This window comes from Vitis vinifera, chromosome 13 (genome assembly GCF_030704535.1).
Source record: "Vitis vinifera cultivar Pinot Noir 40024 chromosome 13, ASM3070453v1".
NCBI classification, from domain to species: Eukaryota; Viridiplantae; Streptophyta; class Magnoliopsida; order Vitales; family Vitaceae; genus Vitis; species Vitis vinifera.
In genome coordinates, this window is record NC_081817.1 from 26,421,694 (window position 1) to 26,439,661 (window position 17,968).

Consider the following 17,968-nt stretch of genomic DNA (forward strand, 5'->3'; position numbering starts at 1 on the left):
AAAGTTATCGGTTTAAAACAAAAAGGTGGGGGTGGTTACTGGTGAAGGTGCAAATATTGCTTAGTTTAATTTCCATGGGACTCTATAATAGTACGTAGTTAATGTTGAATATTTTGACTATGAAAAATGGGTTTGGATTGTACATAATTTTTTTCAGGATAAGTAGAAGTTAAAAGACACATGTACTAAGTACTAGGTTGATCTTTTTCTTACTCTAGGTTGGAATTGTGAATGCTTGGGAATCTAAATTTAATTTCTAACAAAAGTATTTAATCTTTATATAAAATAGGTAAAATAAGTTTGAAATAATATATAAAATTAATTTATTAATTTTAAATTTTTTTATTTTATTTTTTATTTATTTATTTTCCTCACTTTTTTTTTTTCTAAAACTAAACATAACTTAGGTTATATTTGGTTTTGGAGAAATTTTAAATAAAATATAAGGACAAAAAAAGTAGAGAAAAAAAATAAAAGGAAAGACAACCGTTAAGTTTAGATTTACTTGGAAGGTGGTGATAGCTTAGCCTCAAAAGAGTCAAGAAAATATTTTTGCTCAATTTGGTCATTTCTCTATTCTGCCAATCATATTTTTTCCCATGAGAATTTTACTTTTGCAAACAAACAAACAAACAAACAAGACGGTACTAGGCCAAGATTAAACCCCTTCAGTGTGGAGGGAAACTAGGAGCTCAAAGAAATCTCCACTATGTGGAAATGTTAGAAATACAACAGCTTCTCCTCTAAAAAAATAGAGGAATTTGTCTTTTATGAGAAACATCTCTTCCAAAATACAAGCATGAAGCATCTTTTTAATAAAGAGACAATGACTTAAGAATGTGGATGGATACTTGCACAAAACCCTGTGCTCTTAAGTCTGAAACAAAATATGTTCTGTCTCACCCTCCTTACCCAGAAGAACCCATTCTGAGGTTGGTGCGTGAATAAATTCCTCTGAAGTATAAAAGATACTTGGGCTGGAAGGTTGAGAAAATGGCTCAAAATTGTCATGTACTCCATAGGGCATTCCATTGAGAGGATTATTGCAAGCTTCAGGGAAGACTTGAACCGATGCATTGATTTGATATGGTGCAAATGAAGTAACTTCAACATCCACATCTTCTTCTTGCCACAAAACCCAAATTCCATAAGTCAAGTCGGCAGGGTCTGCAGAGAAGCCAATTTCCTTGATAATACCATATGCATCAGCACCACAGGCCTTTGGGTCAATAAGTACTACGATGGAGGGCTTGTGCAGTTGGATTAGACCTTTCATTGCTTGCATGAACTTGAGGTCGCCTGCTCCACCACAATCCCAACTCAGAAGCTTCTTTGTATAAGATGCGGGGTTGGTCTTCAAGTTTTGATGGGTAGTCATGTGATTGGTCACAGTTGTAATGATGCTTATACTGGAAAACTGTGGGATATTGTTCACCCTGATTTGAATGTTTGAAATAGTTGGTTCAATGTTGAAGACGATTGAAGTGCATTTAATGCTGAAGACCATTCGATTGTCTTCACTAGTGCCCAATTCCATTTTGCGGTCTGGGGTGCTTTTTATAATTTGCAGTTCTGTTGCGTGTTGCATCGCATACGGGACCTTGCTTGGTGCCCACGAGTCGAGCCAAGACACGCGATGCGCGCCACTGTCCGTGCCATGGGGCCTTGCATGGTGCTCGGGAGCATAGCCAAGACACGCGACGCGTGCCACGGGGCCTAGCTTGGTGCCCACGAGCTGAGCCAAGGCACGCTACGCGTGCCACCGCCTATGCCATGACGTGTGCTACGAGGCCTTGCATGATGTCCACGAGTACGCGTGCTATCATTTGTGCCTTGAAGCGTGCCATGGGGCCTTGGATGGTGCCCACAAGCCGAGCCAAGACACACAAAGCATGCCATCGCTTGTGCCATGACGCGTGCCACGGGGTCTTGCATGGTGCCCACGAGCCGAGCCAAGACACATGACGCGTGCCACCACCCATGCCATGATGAGTGCCACGGGGCCTTGCATGATGCTCGTGAACCTAGCCAATACACATGGCGCGTGCCACCGCCCATGCCATGACGCGTGCCACAGGGCCTTGCTTGGTGCCCACGAGCCGAGACAAGACACACAACGCATGCCACAACTCGTGCCATGATACGTGCCACGGGGCCTTACATGGTGCCCCCGAGCTGAGCCAAGACACGCGACGCGTGCCACTGCTCGTGCCATGATGCGTGCCACTACCCGTGCCATGATGCGTGCCACTGCCCGTGCCATGATGCGTGCCACTGCCCGTGCCATGATGCATGCCACGGGGCCTTGCATGGTGTCGACAAGCCGAGCCAAGACACGCAATGCATTCCACCATCTGTGCCTTAACGCGTGCCATGGGGCCTTGCATGGTGCCTGCGAGCTGAGCCAAGACACGCGACGCGTGCCACCGCATGTGCCATAACACATGCCACGAGGGCTTGCATGGTGCCCACAAGTCGAGCCAAGACACGTGACATGTGTCATCACCCGTGCCATGACGCGTGCCACAGGGCCTTGCTTGGTGCCCACGAGTCGAGTCAAGACACGTGACGCATGCCACCGCCCGTGCCATGACGTGTGCCACGGGGCCTTGCTTGGTGCCCAAGAGCCAAGCCAAGACACGGGATGTGTGCCACCGCCTGTGCCATGACGCTGACCACGAGGCCTTACATGTGCCCACGAGCCGAGCCAAGACACGTGATGTGTGCCACCTCCTGTGCCACGACAACTACAATGACCCTCGACATGGTGCTAGAGGTTGTGCTAGGACACGTGCCCCATGCCATGATGCATGCCACGACCTCCATGCCATGGTGCCACGCTCCGAGGCACGACATGTGTCGCGTGCCACCGCCCGTTCCACAACACCTGTAATAACCCATTCCATGGTGGTAGAGGGTGTGCCAAGAGACGTGGCCCGTGCCATGGTGCGTGTCATGTCTGGCTTTTGACCCTAATGTCTTGACAAGGTTCGGGATTATGGTCTATTGCTAGTCATGGAATGTTATTTATCCATGGATTCATGTTGCAAAGGTTTTTCGCTATTTTTTTTGTATGGTTTTTTAAGTAAATTTTTTTTTTAAAATAATTCTTTTTTTTGGACAATCCTTGGATTCTTTTTTAAGAATTTTTTTTCCCACATCAAATTCAAATTTTAAAAATATTTAAAGTAATTTTTACTTATTTTCCTCATTTCCCCCCTATTTTTCTAAGTAAAAAAGCTAAAAAAATATTTTTGGCCAAGAAAGCTTCACCAATCCTTGAATTCGTCTTCCATAAAATTCTTCCTTATGAAATACATTTTTAAAAAATATTTACAATATTTTTTTCCTAGTTTTTACTATTTTTTAAGTAAAAATTTGCATTAATTCATGGATTCCTATTTCAGATATTTTTCCCATGTGAAATACAATTTTTTAAAATATTTTCACTATTTTGAACTATTTTCCATATTTTTCGGACAAAAAAATTAATATAAATATTTTCTAGGCCGAAATTTTTTTTCCATGGGTTCATGTAATTATTATAAAGAGATTCAGCATAAAAAAAAAAACGGAATTAAAAACTCTTTTTTCATTAAAAAAATGGCATTATGTCTCAAGGAATTTCCAAAAATGGCTCAAAATGCTCTTTAAGGGGGGGGGGGGGGGTGTCGTCCTCAATGGGCTACCACCCGCCCAAGCACGTTGCAACGCATGCCGCCCTTGGCGTGTAGGCCGCCCATGCCACCCTAAGCATGCGACCACATATGCCACCCTCAAGCCCATGACACACTAATACGAAGAGAGCATGCCCATGACATCATTGGGAGCCCTCGCACGCAACAGCAGTCACCTCGTGCCCTGTACACGTTGCACCCCGGACGCGTCCCATGCCTCCCATGCGAACACATCCTACTCCCCATGCAAAGAGTGCCCTCCCCGCATACTCAACCTTGTCCCTCCTTGTCTCGGCTCGACCCTTCGAGCGAGCATGTTGCCTCAGAAAAACGTGCCAATGGCCAACGTCGCGGCTCACCCCAAGGGCTCACCCATGCCCTCCGCCAGACGTTGCCCATCGAAAGGCACATGGATGCCCCTCTCCCCATGCAAAGAGTGCCCTCCTCGGGCACTTGGCCCCGTCTCGGCTCGTCGAGGAGCTCTCAAGCCCTCAAGCGAGCATGTTGCCTCAGAAAAACGTGCCAATGGCCAACGTCACGGCTCACCCCGGCCCGCTCAAAGTTGTCCATCAAAAGGCACACAGATGCCCCTTCCCCCATGCAACGAGTGCCCTTACTAGGCACTCGACCCCGTCTCGGCTCGTCGAGGAGCCCTCAAGCCCTCGAGCGAGCATGTTGCCTCGGAAAAACGTGCTAGTGGCCAACGTCGCGGCTCATCTCGGGGGATCACCCATGCCCCTGGCCCGAAGTTGCCCATCGAAAGGCACACGAATGCCCCTCCCCTCATGCAACGAGTGCCCTCCCCGTGCACTCGGCCCCGTCTCAGCTTGTCGAGAAGCCCTCAAGCGAGCATGTTGCCTCGGAAAAACGTGCCAGTGGCCAACATCGCAACTCACCACGGGGGCTCACCCATGCCACCACCCGACATTGCACATCAAAAGGCACACGAATGCCCATTCCTCCATGCAACGAGTGCCCTCATCGGGCACTCGGCCCCATCTCGACTCGTCGAGGAGCCCTCAAACCCTCGAGCGAGCATGTTGCCTCGGAAAAACGTGCCAATGGCCAAAGTCGCGACTCATCCCGAGGGATCACCCATGCCCCTCGCCCGAAGTTTCCCATCGAAATGCACACGGATGCCCCTCCCCTCATGAAACGAGTGCCCTCCTCGTACACTCGGTCCCGTTTCGGCTCGTCAAGGAACCCTTAAGCCCTCGAGTGAGCATGTTGCCTTGGAAAAACATGCCAGTGGCCAATGTCGCGACTCACCCCGGGGAGCTCACCCATGCCTCCTGCCTGACATTGCCCATCAAAAGGCACACGGATGCCCCTTCCCCCATGCAACGAGTGCCCTTCCTGGGCTTCTTATGGGCCTACCGGACCGGCCACGGGCGACCCACAGGAAACACTCATTTCTCTCTTGAATACGGTATGGATGCAGTCATCCCCACAGAAATAGGTTTGCCCATGATCCGAACTGCCGTACAAGGTCAGAAGGATGAAAACCTAGAGTTAGAAAGGAACCTAAACTGGGCGAATGAAGTGAGAGAAAATGCGTCCATCAGGATGGTCACTTATCAGCAAAGAGCGGCTGCTCATTACAACTGCAAGGCACGACCCTGAGTCTTCAAGGTCGGAACACTTGTTCTTAAGAAATTTTTTGAAAACACCGCCGAAAAGGGAGCTGGGAAGTTCCAATCAAATTGGGAAGACCCTTACATTGTCTCTAAAACAGGCAAAAATAGGGCTTATCATTTACAAAAGCTAGACGGAACCCCATTACTCCGTCCATGGAATGTATCTAACCTTAAGCAGAATTATCAGTAAAGAGAAACAATGGGTGAGAAAAGAGCAAAGGAATGTAACATTTATAAATGACTGTAAAAATTGTCTTTACAAAGTTGGCCGGACCATTACGGTAAAAGAGAAAACTATAAAGGAGAACTACAAATAAAGGAAAAACATCTCATCGCGGAGGGCCTTCGGGTATCATATCTTCATCATCAAAAGGAAGGGAAGGAATAACGTGCATAATACCATTCTTCTTCATACAACAATGGTAGCCAAAGAAGTACATCTCGTCCACCTGCCTCTGATATTCCGTCTCCAGCACCTTTTGAGTGGCAAAACCGGCCTCCAATTCTTTCCTCTGGGCAAACAGGCCCACTTACACCTCCTTCATCTCTTTCTTTTAGGCCGCGAGACTGGCTCGGAGTTCATCCATCTCATTCTTCAACTGGGAGTTCTCCTGCTCCGCTCCATTCTACTTAGCCTCAAGGGCTTCCTTTTCCTCCTTCAACTGGTCCGCTTCAGCCCTGATAACTCCTTTCTCCCCTTTAGCCAGTTTTAGCATCTCCGCCCCATCCGCAACAGCTTCCACCATCTCTAACTTCGAGCGCATTTCTTCAAGGTCGCCCGGGTGGTTGGAGATGAAGGCTCGCATAGCCTCTGCCACCTCCAGTCGCTTGAAAAGCTACGCACATGTACGCATCATGTAGTGGATGCCAACTACAACCTAGAAGAGGCAACAACAATCAAAGATAGTACCAAGCGATGGAGTATGTGTTGCTAAAAAAGAAGAAGAAAAAGACAAGATAAAATGGATTACCACTTCTACAGTCTTTGGCATCATCCATTCCTACAGATACTGGATACAAGACACGACGGACTCGGGGATGCCAAAAGGGAGTTGGGCTGAAGTTGGACATCTTCGTGAAGGGAGCTTCGGCGTCTGTAAAGCACGACACTCCCTTCAACATCTCTATCAGTTCCTCCTAGCTTGGAGGAGTTGTAGGGGTTGGACTACTCTTCTCATCCGGGGCCCTCTCAACAATAGCGGCATCCGGACTGGCCTTCGCCCCACGGGCCTCCTCTTCTGCAGCCAGAGCGTTGCTAGGCTTAGCTGCGTCTGGTTGGATCGCAATCGTTGGGCTAGGCCCCGCCATGTCGGGCTGGGTCACTACTGCTGCGCTAGGACCCGCTTCGTCTAAGTGGGGCACGGTCGATGGAGAAGCCCCCCGCCGGATCCTCCTGAGTCTTCTCCGGACAAGCCCTTTTGGCTGGGGGAGGGACAATGTTGATAGCTTCATGTAACCGTTTGCGATGCCTCTCCAGAAACCTGGTTCTTAAATCATTCATGTCTTCTTCTTCCTCCGGCTCATTTACAACTCTCAAGCCAATGAATTCCGGTCGGGGTTGGGAAGGGCCAATCCCCGGATTGACAGTGTCAAGCCGTGGTGAGCTAGAATTATCCTCGGACGCCTGGGTAGGGCCGTCTGATCGGTTGTACGCTGAATCTGTGGAAGAAGATGAAAAATTAGGAATCGGGGACACGATCTTGAGTGCTTGTGCAATGGTCTTATTTTTCTTCTTTGCAGCCTGGGGACGAACCGCAGGCGATGAACTATAACCTTTCTCATCAGACACTTTCCTCAGCGTCATCTCCTACCTTTTCTCCTCCCACTGATCAAGGAGCTCTTGGCATGCCTTTGCGTCCGCCTCGCGAGCCTTTTCATAAAAGGGGAGGTCCTTCAACACGAAATGTTCCCTAGGAACCACAACCTTTGGTAGCCGCCTAGGAAGGATGTTGAGGACGTATGGCTGAGGTTCCCGGACAACCACCAATAGATTCCGGGCAGAGAGGAGCGTCTGGTGGTGTCTTTCGATGGCAATAATCTCGAACAACTTGTTTAGGCGGTCGAATGAAGCCTTCTTCACCCACTCGACCAAGCGGCCCCTCTTATGTGAACCTGCATTAGCCAGAACAAAGGAGGTTAGTCATCTAATGAAATTAACCCAAGTCTCAAAATCCAACATGGAATTGACACTAAAAGTTGCCCCTACCTGGAAGCTTCACCGAATAGTTGGGGCAGAAATCCCTTTTCGGGTGTTCCGACAAACCGGCCCATGGTCCCCTGACCAGTACGTGCCCTTTGGCTCCCCCTTTGTTTGAATCAGGAAGGTTGGTCATCAGTTGAAAGGACGGAATATGGGCAAACATGCTGAAGATGTCCTTTTTTTCCCTTCTTGATGGTGTAAACAAAGAGGACCTCCAGCAGGGAGAGGTCCAACTTGAACAGCATATTCAAGATGTTGTACCCCATCAGTACCCGTACGATATTGGGATGAATATAGGCTGAAGGAATTTAAGTGTAATGGAGGAATTCTTTGAAAATGGATGGAAGAGGAAAACGGAGCCCCGCATTGAACTGCTCTTTGGTGAAATAAATAGCGTTGTGCGCACTTTCTTTATGGACATGGGGTTCCCATCCACTAGCTGAATGGAGATGGCGTTCGGAAGGCAGAAGCGGTCGCGAAACTCTCACTCATTCAGCACTTCAATGGGCTTCCCCAAATAAGGGAGTCTAGATCCACCATTCCCACGTGGTCCAGCTGCGTTGGACGAAGCTACATCTTTTTTCGCAGGCATGGTGGAGCGTGGGGCTGAGACAAAACCTGCATGGCCCGATGCCAACAGTCAAAAGATAAGTTACCCGGCCCCACCGCCCTATGGACAACAACCCAAGAGGCCTAGGATAACTAACCTGCCCAAGTTAGCAACCTCCCTAAGTTCAACTCCTAATCCTACCTAAGAGGCGATTCAACCATTTACAGGGACGACAGGAGGGCAACAAAAGTTGTAGTAGGCTCAACAAAACCTTAAAACAACAAAATAATCCAGATGCCCTTGCATAGACCTATGCATTCCCCATCCGCAAAAACCAGTAAAGCTATTTCCCAACCCACCGAAAACCCTCAAACATCATCCCTACCTCCCAATCGCAAACAAACACCAAAGAATCCAAGGAAAATCGAAGAAACAGGAAGCAGAAGACGAAGGGATAGAAACAGAGAGCATACCTAGCAGAAGCTTGCAACAAGAAGGAAAGCCAAGTTGCAGTCGCCCAAATGCACTGGTCGTGAAATCATGAGAGGAACACTGCTGACGAAAACCCTAGGAAGCAATGCTCAGTCACTGCCAGATGAGGGAGAAAAAAAGAGAAAATGCAGCCGCGAGAGGTGGATTTCCTATTTATAAGATGGAACCCTTCGGGACCCCAAACGACCAGGCGCCCAACCGCATTGTGATCGAAACGACACGCCGCCTGGTAACCATCCCAAGGATGGCTGCTCGTCATAAATCCCTCCCCCCTTTGGGCGCCACGTGTCATGCGACCCCCAAAAAAGAAAAGAGGAGGCTAAATGCATCATTTTAACCCGCCTTTTTTGCCCGAGCAAAATAGCCGAGTTAAAAAAGGAGCATTGTAGGGACCACCCCTAAGTGTACACGTGGCGGCCTCACAAAGCACTCCTCCTTTGGACACGTGGCACGTCCAACCCTCCATCCGGACGATCATGGGACTAGCATGCAATACACACCTCCCTTGTCCGGATGTCTTGTCTGGACTCAGTGGCTAGCATCTCAAACAAGAGTCTTGACCGCATTTCGTGGGCAATCATTATTCATTTTACCAAAAGCATGCTCGACACTGGATCACTTCAAGCGACCTGCCACGACCTGCCCTGCACCACCTGCAGAGCAAAAAGACAAGGATGACCACAAATCATCCCTCCAGCAATCTCTGATAGCGCCTATAGGATACTGATGGCTCTGCCACCCTCTAAGCACCATCATGACGGCAAAAAATTCTTCCCACCATTCTAAGGGACAATGCTCCTGGCACTATAAAAGACCCCCACCTAGTCAGAGAAGGTAAGCATTCCTAAGGAGAAGGGCCCCATAAAAATATTAAGATGTTATAAAGCAAAACTAACAAAGGCATCGGAGGGTGTGTCTAGACCCCCTGCCCGGACTTCTTTTGCAGGTCAAAAAAAGGAAGTATCATCTTCAGTTGAGGAGGCGAGTACATCAGGCAACTGCAGTGGTTCTGGTAACGCCAGCCCTCAACAAGTGTGACCCCCAAATTTCATGGTGGGGGTTTTGTCTGATAGTCGTGTACAAACCCATTTACCCATTAACCCAAATGGTTATAATCCCACCCCAAGAATGATTTTGCAGGTGAAGTGGGTGTATGTTGATTTGTGGGTGCAATTTTGATTGTAGTCTCTGTGTCACTTGCACTGCTATTGAAATGAAAAGCAAAATGATTCATTTTCTCAATATCAATGGCTTCTTCCTCATGCCTTTTTATCAATCCATTGCCATGTCTTATATGTATTCTTTGCAGGAAGCACTTACGTGGCTTCAAGCATTTGTACTGGGCATCATTTGAGCCGGGCAGGCAATTGTACCGCCATTGCCTAGATCTTTCTTCCCAGAGAATTTTTTTTTTTTTTTTTTTTGGAGAAAACGAGCCTTTACTAATGGGCTGGGCTATCTGTCATAATAGCACCAGGAGCTCTTGAAGCGGCACAACGCATTGGGCGGATAACCTTTACGAGGCCTATATTATTTCCATCAAATTTCAATGTCGGACCGATTTAAATTTTTTAACACCACTCCACCATTTGTTCTTCTTATTTAAATTTACAAACCATTAAATGAAATAACAAAATTTCTTTCAAAATTTTTATAATAATATAATGTAAATAATATAATTTTTTTTAAACTATAAAATAATAAGATATAATGATATATAACTTTAATATATATTAAATCAAATAACTTTTAATAAAAATCTTCATATTTAAATATTATATGTGTTTTATTTAACAAAATGTTAAAATATTAATATTTTTATATATTTAATTTAATAATATTAAAGTTGAAAAAAAATATTAATGATTTTTAATTTTTTTATTTATATTTAAAAAAAATTATAAATATTTTTAATTTTATTAATATGTAAATTATATATTTATGACATTATTAGGAGATACCGATATTAGATAACTTTTTCAGTGGAGACCCACGGGCGGTGAAAACAGCGATATTTGTTAGTCTTTTTTTAGTGATAATAAGAAATAGCGGTCCGGGGACCACGTCTAGGTCAATGACCTACAATGGGTTTCTTCTAATTATGGGTTCACAACTTCACACCAATGCCTTCTGCATCCTTTCTTTGACTTCTCTCTTTTTCATCTATCCCTGGATCTGTGGAACACCTTGCTCAAGGAGAAACAATTGCTTTTGAGCTCTCTCTTTATTGAATTTCCTTTTTGTCAACTGGAAACCATGCCTTTGGGAAGAGCACTTGAATCTGCTTCTGTGAATGTGCTTCTTAACAAGTTGGCTTCCCAACAATTCATCGATTTCTTCTTTAAATGGAAACTTGATACTGGGTTGTTGACCAAACTACAGACAACACTGCAAGTGATCTATGCAGTTCTAGATGATGCTGAGGAGAAGCAAGCTGAAAATGATCCACATGTCAAGAATTGGCTCGACAAGGTTAGGGATGCAGCTTATGATGCTGAGGACATACTGGAAGAGATCGCTATCGATGCACTTGAATCGCGTAACAAGGTACCAAACTTTATTTATGAGTCGTTGAATTTGAGCCAAGAAGTTAAGGAAGGAATTGATTTTAAGAAGAAGGATATTGCTGCTGCTCTTAATCCATTTGGTGAACGTATTGATTCGAAAATGAGAAATATTGTGGAAAGACTTGAAGATATTGTGAAGCAAAAAGATATTCTTCGATTGAGAGAGAATACAAGAGGGATAGTGTCTGGAATTGAGAAGAGATTGACAACTCCCTTGGTGAATGAAGAACATGTTTTTGGATCACCTATTTATGGTAGAGATGGCGATAAAGAGGAGATGATTAAACTGTTGACTTCGTGTGAGGAAAATAGTGATGAGATTCGTGTGATTCCCATTGTTGGTATGGGAGGTCTTGGCAAAACCACGCTTGCTCAGATTGTCTACAATGATGAACGAGTGAAGAAACATTTTCAGTTGAAAGCATGGGCTTGTGTCTCTGATGAATTTGAAGTGAAGAGGATAACAAAAGCACTGGTGGAGTCTGCCACTAAAAGGACTTGTGGTTTGAACAATTTGGAACTGCTTCAAAGTGAATTAAGAAAGATGTTGAACAGACGAAAATTTTTACTTGTTTTGGATGATGTGTGGAACGAGGATTATGGGGATTGGGACAAACTGCGGATTCCTCTGGCAGTTGGATCACCGGGTAGTAAAATCATAGTCACAACTCGGAGTGAAAGAGTTGCCTCGATTATGCGCCCTGGAAAAACATACCCTCTCAAGGGGTTGTCTAGTGATGATTGTTGGTCATTGTTAGAGCAAATTGCCTTTCCAAATGGAAACTCATACGCATTTCCTGAGCTGAAGGTCATTGCAGAGGGAGTGGCGAGGAAGTGTAAAGGCTTGCCTTTAGCAGCAAAGTCACTTGGGGGTCTCTTACGCTCTAATCCAAACGAGAATTACTGGAAGGATATTCTGAACAGCAAGATCTGGGATTTTTCAAACAATGGCATTATTCCACCCCTGAGGTTAAGCTACCATCACCTCCCTCCACATTTGAAGCAATGTTTTGTCTACTGTGCAGTGTTTCCCAAGGACTTTGAATTCGACATTGAGATGTTAGTCTTGTTATGGATAGCTGAGGGTTTTGTGCAGCAGCCAGAGGGGGGAAAAGAAATGGAAGCTATGGCCCGCAGCTACTTCTTTGATCTACTATCAAGGTCATTCTTTCAACAATCTAGTGTCGACAAATCACAGTATCTAATGCATGACCTTATCCATGATCTAGCTCAGTTTATTTCTGGAAAAGAATTTCTCAGGTTGGAGGACAAGGCAGAGGTTGTCAAGCAATCCAATATATATGAAAAAGCTCGCCACTTTTCCTACATCCGTGGAGACACTGATGTCTATGTGAAGTTTAAGCCACTTAGCAAAGTCAAGTGCCTGCGCACCTTCCTCTCATTAGATCCATTACATGGATTTAAAATATATTGTTTGACCAAAAAGGTTCCAGAGGATTTATTACCAGAATTAAGGTTCTTGCGGGTGCTATGGCTGAGTGGCTATGAGATCACTAAATTACCAGATTCTATTGGCAGTCTCAAACATCTCCGTTACCTCAATCTCTCTTACAGTTCAATCAAGGAGTTACCTGAGTCAACAAGCACTGTCTACGCTACTGCTAAAATGTCGTCATCTTATTAAGCTGCCAATGGACTTGAAGAATGTGACTAATTTACGACACCTCAATATTGAGACGAGTGGCTTGCAATTGATGCCTGTTGATATGGGAAAACTGACAAGCCTCCAAACATTGTCTAATTTTGTTGTGGGCAAAGGTAGGGGGTCAGGAATAGGACAGCTTAAAAGCTTATCAAATCTCAGGGGAAAACTCTCCATTTCAGGGTTGCAAAATGTTGTCAATGTCAGGGATGCTATTGAGGCCAAGTTAGAGGATAAGGAGTACCTTGAAAAGCTAGTTTTAGAATGGATTGGCATATTTGATGGTACAAGAGATGAGAAAGTGGAAAATGAGATACTTGACATGCTACAACCTCATGAGAACTTGAAAAATCTCTCTATTGAATACTATGGTGGTACAGAATTTCCAAGTTGGGTGGGAGATCCATCCTTCAGTAAGATGGAGTACCTGAATCTCAAGGGTTGCAAAAAATGTATATCCTTACCATCACTTGGCCAACTACCATTGCTTAAGGAGTTAATCATTGAAGGAATGGATGGTATAAAGCATGTTGGTCCTCAGTTTTATGGGGATGATTACTCTTCAATTGATCCTTTTCAATCATTGGAGACGCTGAAGTTTGAGAATATTGAAGAATGGGAGGAATGGTCTTCTTTTGGAGATGGAGGAGTTGAAGGATTCCCTTGCCTTCGTGAGCTTTCTATATTTAAATGTCCAAAGTTGACAAGGTTCTCACACCGATTTTCTTCCTTAGAAAAACTTTGTATTGAACGGTGTCAAGAACTGGCTGCTTTTTCAAGGCTTCCTTCACCTGAAAACTTGGAGTCTGAAGATTTTCCTCGCCTTCGTGTGCTCAGACTAGTACGTTGCCCCAAGTTGAGTAAACTACCGAATTACCTTCCATCATTGGAAGGAGTTTGGATAGATGATTGTGAGAAATTGGCTGTACTACCAAAGCTTGTGAAGCTCTTGAATTTGGACTTGTTGGGTTCTAATGTGGAGATTCTTGGAACTATGGTTGATCTTAGGTCACTAACCTTTTTGCAGATAAATCAAATTTCAACACTCAAAATTTTTCCTGAAGGTTTCATGCAACAGTCTGCAAAACTTGAAGAACTAAAGATTGTTAATTGTGGTGATCTTGTAGCTTTGTCGAATCAGCAGTTGGGATTAGCACACCTTGCTTCTCTTAGACGCTTGACAATCTCTGGGTGTCCTAAACTTGTTGCTTTGCCAGATGAAGTGAACAAGATGCCTCCTAGACTAGAATCTTTGGATATAAAAGACTGTCATAACCTGGAGAAACTGCCAGATGAACTTTTCAAGCTCGAGTCTCTTAGTGAGTTGCGAGTGGAAGGGTGTCAAAAACTTGAGTCCTTTCCTGATATGGGATTGCCATCCAAGCTTAAACGTCTCGTGATCCAAAACTGTGGTGCAATGAAGGCCATTCAAGATGGAAATTTACGCAGCAACACCTCTCTTGAGTTTCTGGAGATCCGTTCATGTTCTTCCCTTGTGTCAGTTCTTGAAGGAGGCATTCCCACCACACTCAAATATATGAGGATTTCTTACTGCAAAAGTCTGAAGTCGCTGCCTGTGGAGATGATGAACAATGACATGTCTCTTGAGTACTTGGAGATAGAAGCTTGTGCTTCACTTTTGTCCTTTCCAGTGGGTGAGTTACCCAAATCTCTTAAGCGTCTTGAGATTAGTATTTGTGGTAATTTCCTTTCATTACCTTCAAGCCTTCTGAACCTAGTGCATCTTGATTTCTTACACCTAGAAAATTGCCCTCTTCTTGAGTATTTTCCAAATACTGGGTTGCCTACCCCTAACCTAAGAAAGCTCACTATTGCTACGTGTAAGAAGCTCAAGTTCTTGCCCAATCGATTTCACAACCTCAAATCTCTTCAAAAATTGGCCTTATCTCGTTGTCCAAGTCTTGTATCCCTACCAAAACAGGGGTTGCCCACCAACCTAATATCACTTGAGATTACTCGTTGTGAGAAACTCAATCCCATTGATGAGTGGAAGCTGCACAAACTTACCACTCTTAGAACTTTCTTGTTTGAGGGAATCCCAGGTCTGGTGTCGTTTTCAAATACTTATCTTCTTCCTGACTCCATAACCTTTCTTCACATCCAAGAACTCCCAGACCTCCTATCAATATCAGAAGGGCTGCAAAATCTCACCTCACTTGAAACTCTGAAGATTAGAGACTGCCATAAGCTCCAAGCTTTGCCAAAGGAGGGGCTTCCAGCCACACTTTCTTCTCTAACAATTAAGAACTGCCCTCTGATACAATCACGCTGTAAACAGGACACTGGAGAGGATTGGTCCAAAATTATGGACATTCCTAATGTAGATCTATTTTAAAGGCATGGAGATCCTTGACCAAGTTCTAGTGGAGTTCTTTCACACTGGAGGTAGAGAAATTCTGTCAGGTATTTATTTGACTGAATCTCATACAACTTTGGGTGCGTAAGATCTTCAAAATGCATATGGAAAACCAACAAAGGCCTTCAACATATTTTGAAGAAAAAGAATTTCAACTTTCAAGTTATAGATATGTTTAGAGTTTATCATATTCAGAAAATGCAAAATTTTATGCTTTTGTAATTGAAAGCATCGAGTTAATGGTATCAATCATTGCTTCTCTATATTTTGAAAGCTAGCATTACCTTTGAAAGAACTCTTTTGTCTACATTGCCATTAGAAGTTAAAAAATAGAGCAGCACAAACATGAGGCTCATCGTGGCAAGAAAGGCAGGTTTGAATAAGTTTTCTTGCTTATATTGTTATATTGAATCTTGAATACGTAATCAAATGTAAGATGCTTTTAGTTTATCCAAACACCAATACTCTTTCTTCTTTAATTTTCAAGATCAATTATTTTTCCGTATATTATGCCAATTATGTTACAAAAGAATTCATTTACTATTGATTGTGATTGCAAGTAAAGCTAGAAACAGAACTCTCTCTCTCTCTCTCTCTCTCTCATCCTGTTAATTGTTTCTTATTTTTATACAGAAGTTACTCTAGTTTCTGGGTTGTGAGACATCTTTAGATTGCTTCGATTTCATTACCTGTATAGTTGCATTCTCATCCATCAGAAAAATAATTCAAACATCAGACTAATAGACTTCAAAGGAATGGATTTTATACTTTCTCTTCACTAAGGTGATGTTTGTTGAAACCATTTTGCTTTTCTGCTTTGCAGGCTGCTTTTCTGGAAGCACTCATGTTATATTCCTTGAGAAGGTACCTTTTCTTGAGTCCAAAGATGATGATGGTCTTCACAAATGGGTAGCCTGATTTCAAATCCACAAACACCCAATCCCAGATCAGAAGGCAGGCTTGGGTCCCAAATCTCTCGTACAACCTCTAAAGACTAAATAAACAGGCTAGCTAGCAACTTCTCAAAGGTGTAAACACACCTCAGCAGTAGGACTGTTTGTTATGATTCATTACAGTTTGGTATTCAGCCTTAAATGTGAGGATTTCAGTACTAAAAAATAGGACTAATATCATAATGTTTTCATGTTCCTGGGATGATTGTGCCCATGCATGTAACAAACTACTTTTGGAGAACAATCCAAGCATGGTAGGCCAAATGGATTGTGCCAGAATCTTATCTGGACTGGGTATTTGAATATTCCATGCTCTTTCTGATGCTTGTTTCCATCTTTGATGTCATCAGAGCATACATGGGAGTTGGGAGTTTCCGAAGTTGTAGAAGATCAGTGTGGACGTAAAAACACTTTTGAATTGTTAATGGTCTCTCCCAAACTGTACCCTAGTATGATGCTGCCACAAGGGAAAGAGGAATTGAACTAGAGCATGTTATACCCCCTCCTCGTTCATCAATATTTATCACCATCCTAATCTAGCATTCCACCAAAAGATGCAAGTGCTTGTACCTCATGTTACCTTTTGGTGCTTGGTAGCTTTTCTATGTATTGGAAGGATGTTGGAATTGGATATTTATCAATCTATACTGCCATGAGCTATTAACATCAGAAGTGAATAGAGACTGCTAGCTACCTGTAGACATGCACCTCATGCCATCTTTGACATTTCCGAAGTCACCATGTTTTCTTTCTATCAATGTAGTATCATCTTTGTATTCAGAATGATTCTATAGAAAAGGGGAAGCTTAGCTGCAGCCTGCACAGCCAAAACTTAAACTCCCATAATTAGTGGCTATTTAACTCCCTAATGCTTTTGATTTCTGTTGTGATTCTTATGAATTGGTAAGCCATGAAACCCACCTCAATCTTCTCCTCTCAAACAAAGGAAGTGTGTCCAAAAGTTTAAATGGATTCCTCTGCAACTATGGTACCTGAGAACATGAACCAGATTCAGAGAGCAAAGAATTTGTGCTTCTACTTGGATAAGCCATACCCTAATACCCATCAAGTGCTCTAATGTTACCTTTCGTTCTATCTCTACTTGAGATTTCAAATTTAACTCCATTCTCCATTTGGGAGGAAACTGATTTTTCAAAAATATCCATGCAAGGAAGAAATTTTTATAGAATATATAAAAAGGTTTTTCATCAATACCATTCTGATTTTACTGAAAAATGAAAAAATTTGAAGACATCAATATATAAGCTAACAATGCCCGAAGTCATTACTTCAACTGCAAGGAGGGGATGCTAAAAACATGGCTAGTGACTAAAGTAAAGTCATAATAAGGTAGTCATACCGAAAAGTGCAATTAGATCATTAGTTCAAATTCAATAATAGGTAGAACTCATTAGATTTCATTGAGTCAATTTAATGATGAATTAATTTAATTTTCATTCTAAATAATATAGAGTATAATATTGAGCAGGTAGCGAAAATTGGAACCCACATCATTAGCTTGGGGAGATTTGATTCATTTTGAATTTTTTAATATAACTCAAACATGCAACATGTTGTTCTTATCTTTGACCCTTATCTAATTTATGAATATAAAGAATTTATCATTTATTTTTTATTTGAATATTTTATCAAGAATTATTAAAATTTTCACTTGCAAAAGTAAAATAATTATACTATTAAAATTTTCCATTTTATAATTTTTTTTTTCATAATAGACTAGGAAGTAAAACTCATCTCTGACTGACTCTTAAAAACAATTTGCAAGTGGAATATTTGTATTTTGTTTCATTAAATAATTTTTTTTATTTATGTCTTTATGTCTGAATTATTG

At 43.2% G+C, this 17,968-nt stretch overlaps 2 protein-coding genes across 2 annotated transcripts; both read left to right on the plus strand.

Moving 5' to 3' along the window:
- The first annotated feature begins 10,652 nt into the window (after nucleotides 1-10,652).
- On the plus strand, nucleotides 10,653-12,786 carry LOC109121551 (putative disease resistance RPP13-like protein 1). The gene has a single exon (XM_019223937.2). It carries the CDS (start codon nucleotides 10,813-10,815, stop codon nucleotides 12,766-12,768), a length of 1,956 nt encoding a protein of 651 aa, XP_019079482.1. The 5' UTR covers nucleotides 10,653-10,812; the 3' UTR covers nucleotides 12,769-12,786.
- LOC100258434 (putative disease resistance protein At3g14460) lies at nucleotides 12,770-16,443 on the plus strand. Its single transcript, XM_019223936.2, has 2 exons — nucleotides 12,770-15,210; nucleotides 15,987-16,443. Exon 1 carries the CDS (start codon nucleotides 12,776-12,778, stop codon nucleotides 15,140-15,142), a length of 2,367 nt encoding a protein of 788 aa, XP_019079481.1. The 5' UTR covers nucleotides 12,770-12,775; the 3' UTR covers nucleotides 15,143-15,210; nucleotides 15,987-16,443.
- Nucleotides 16,444-17,968: the final 1,525 nt, after the last annotated feature.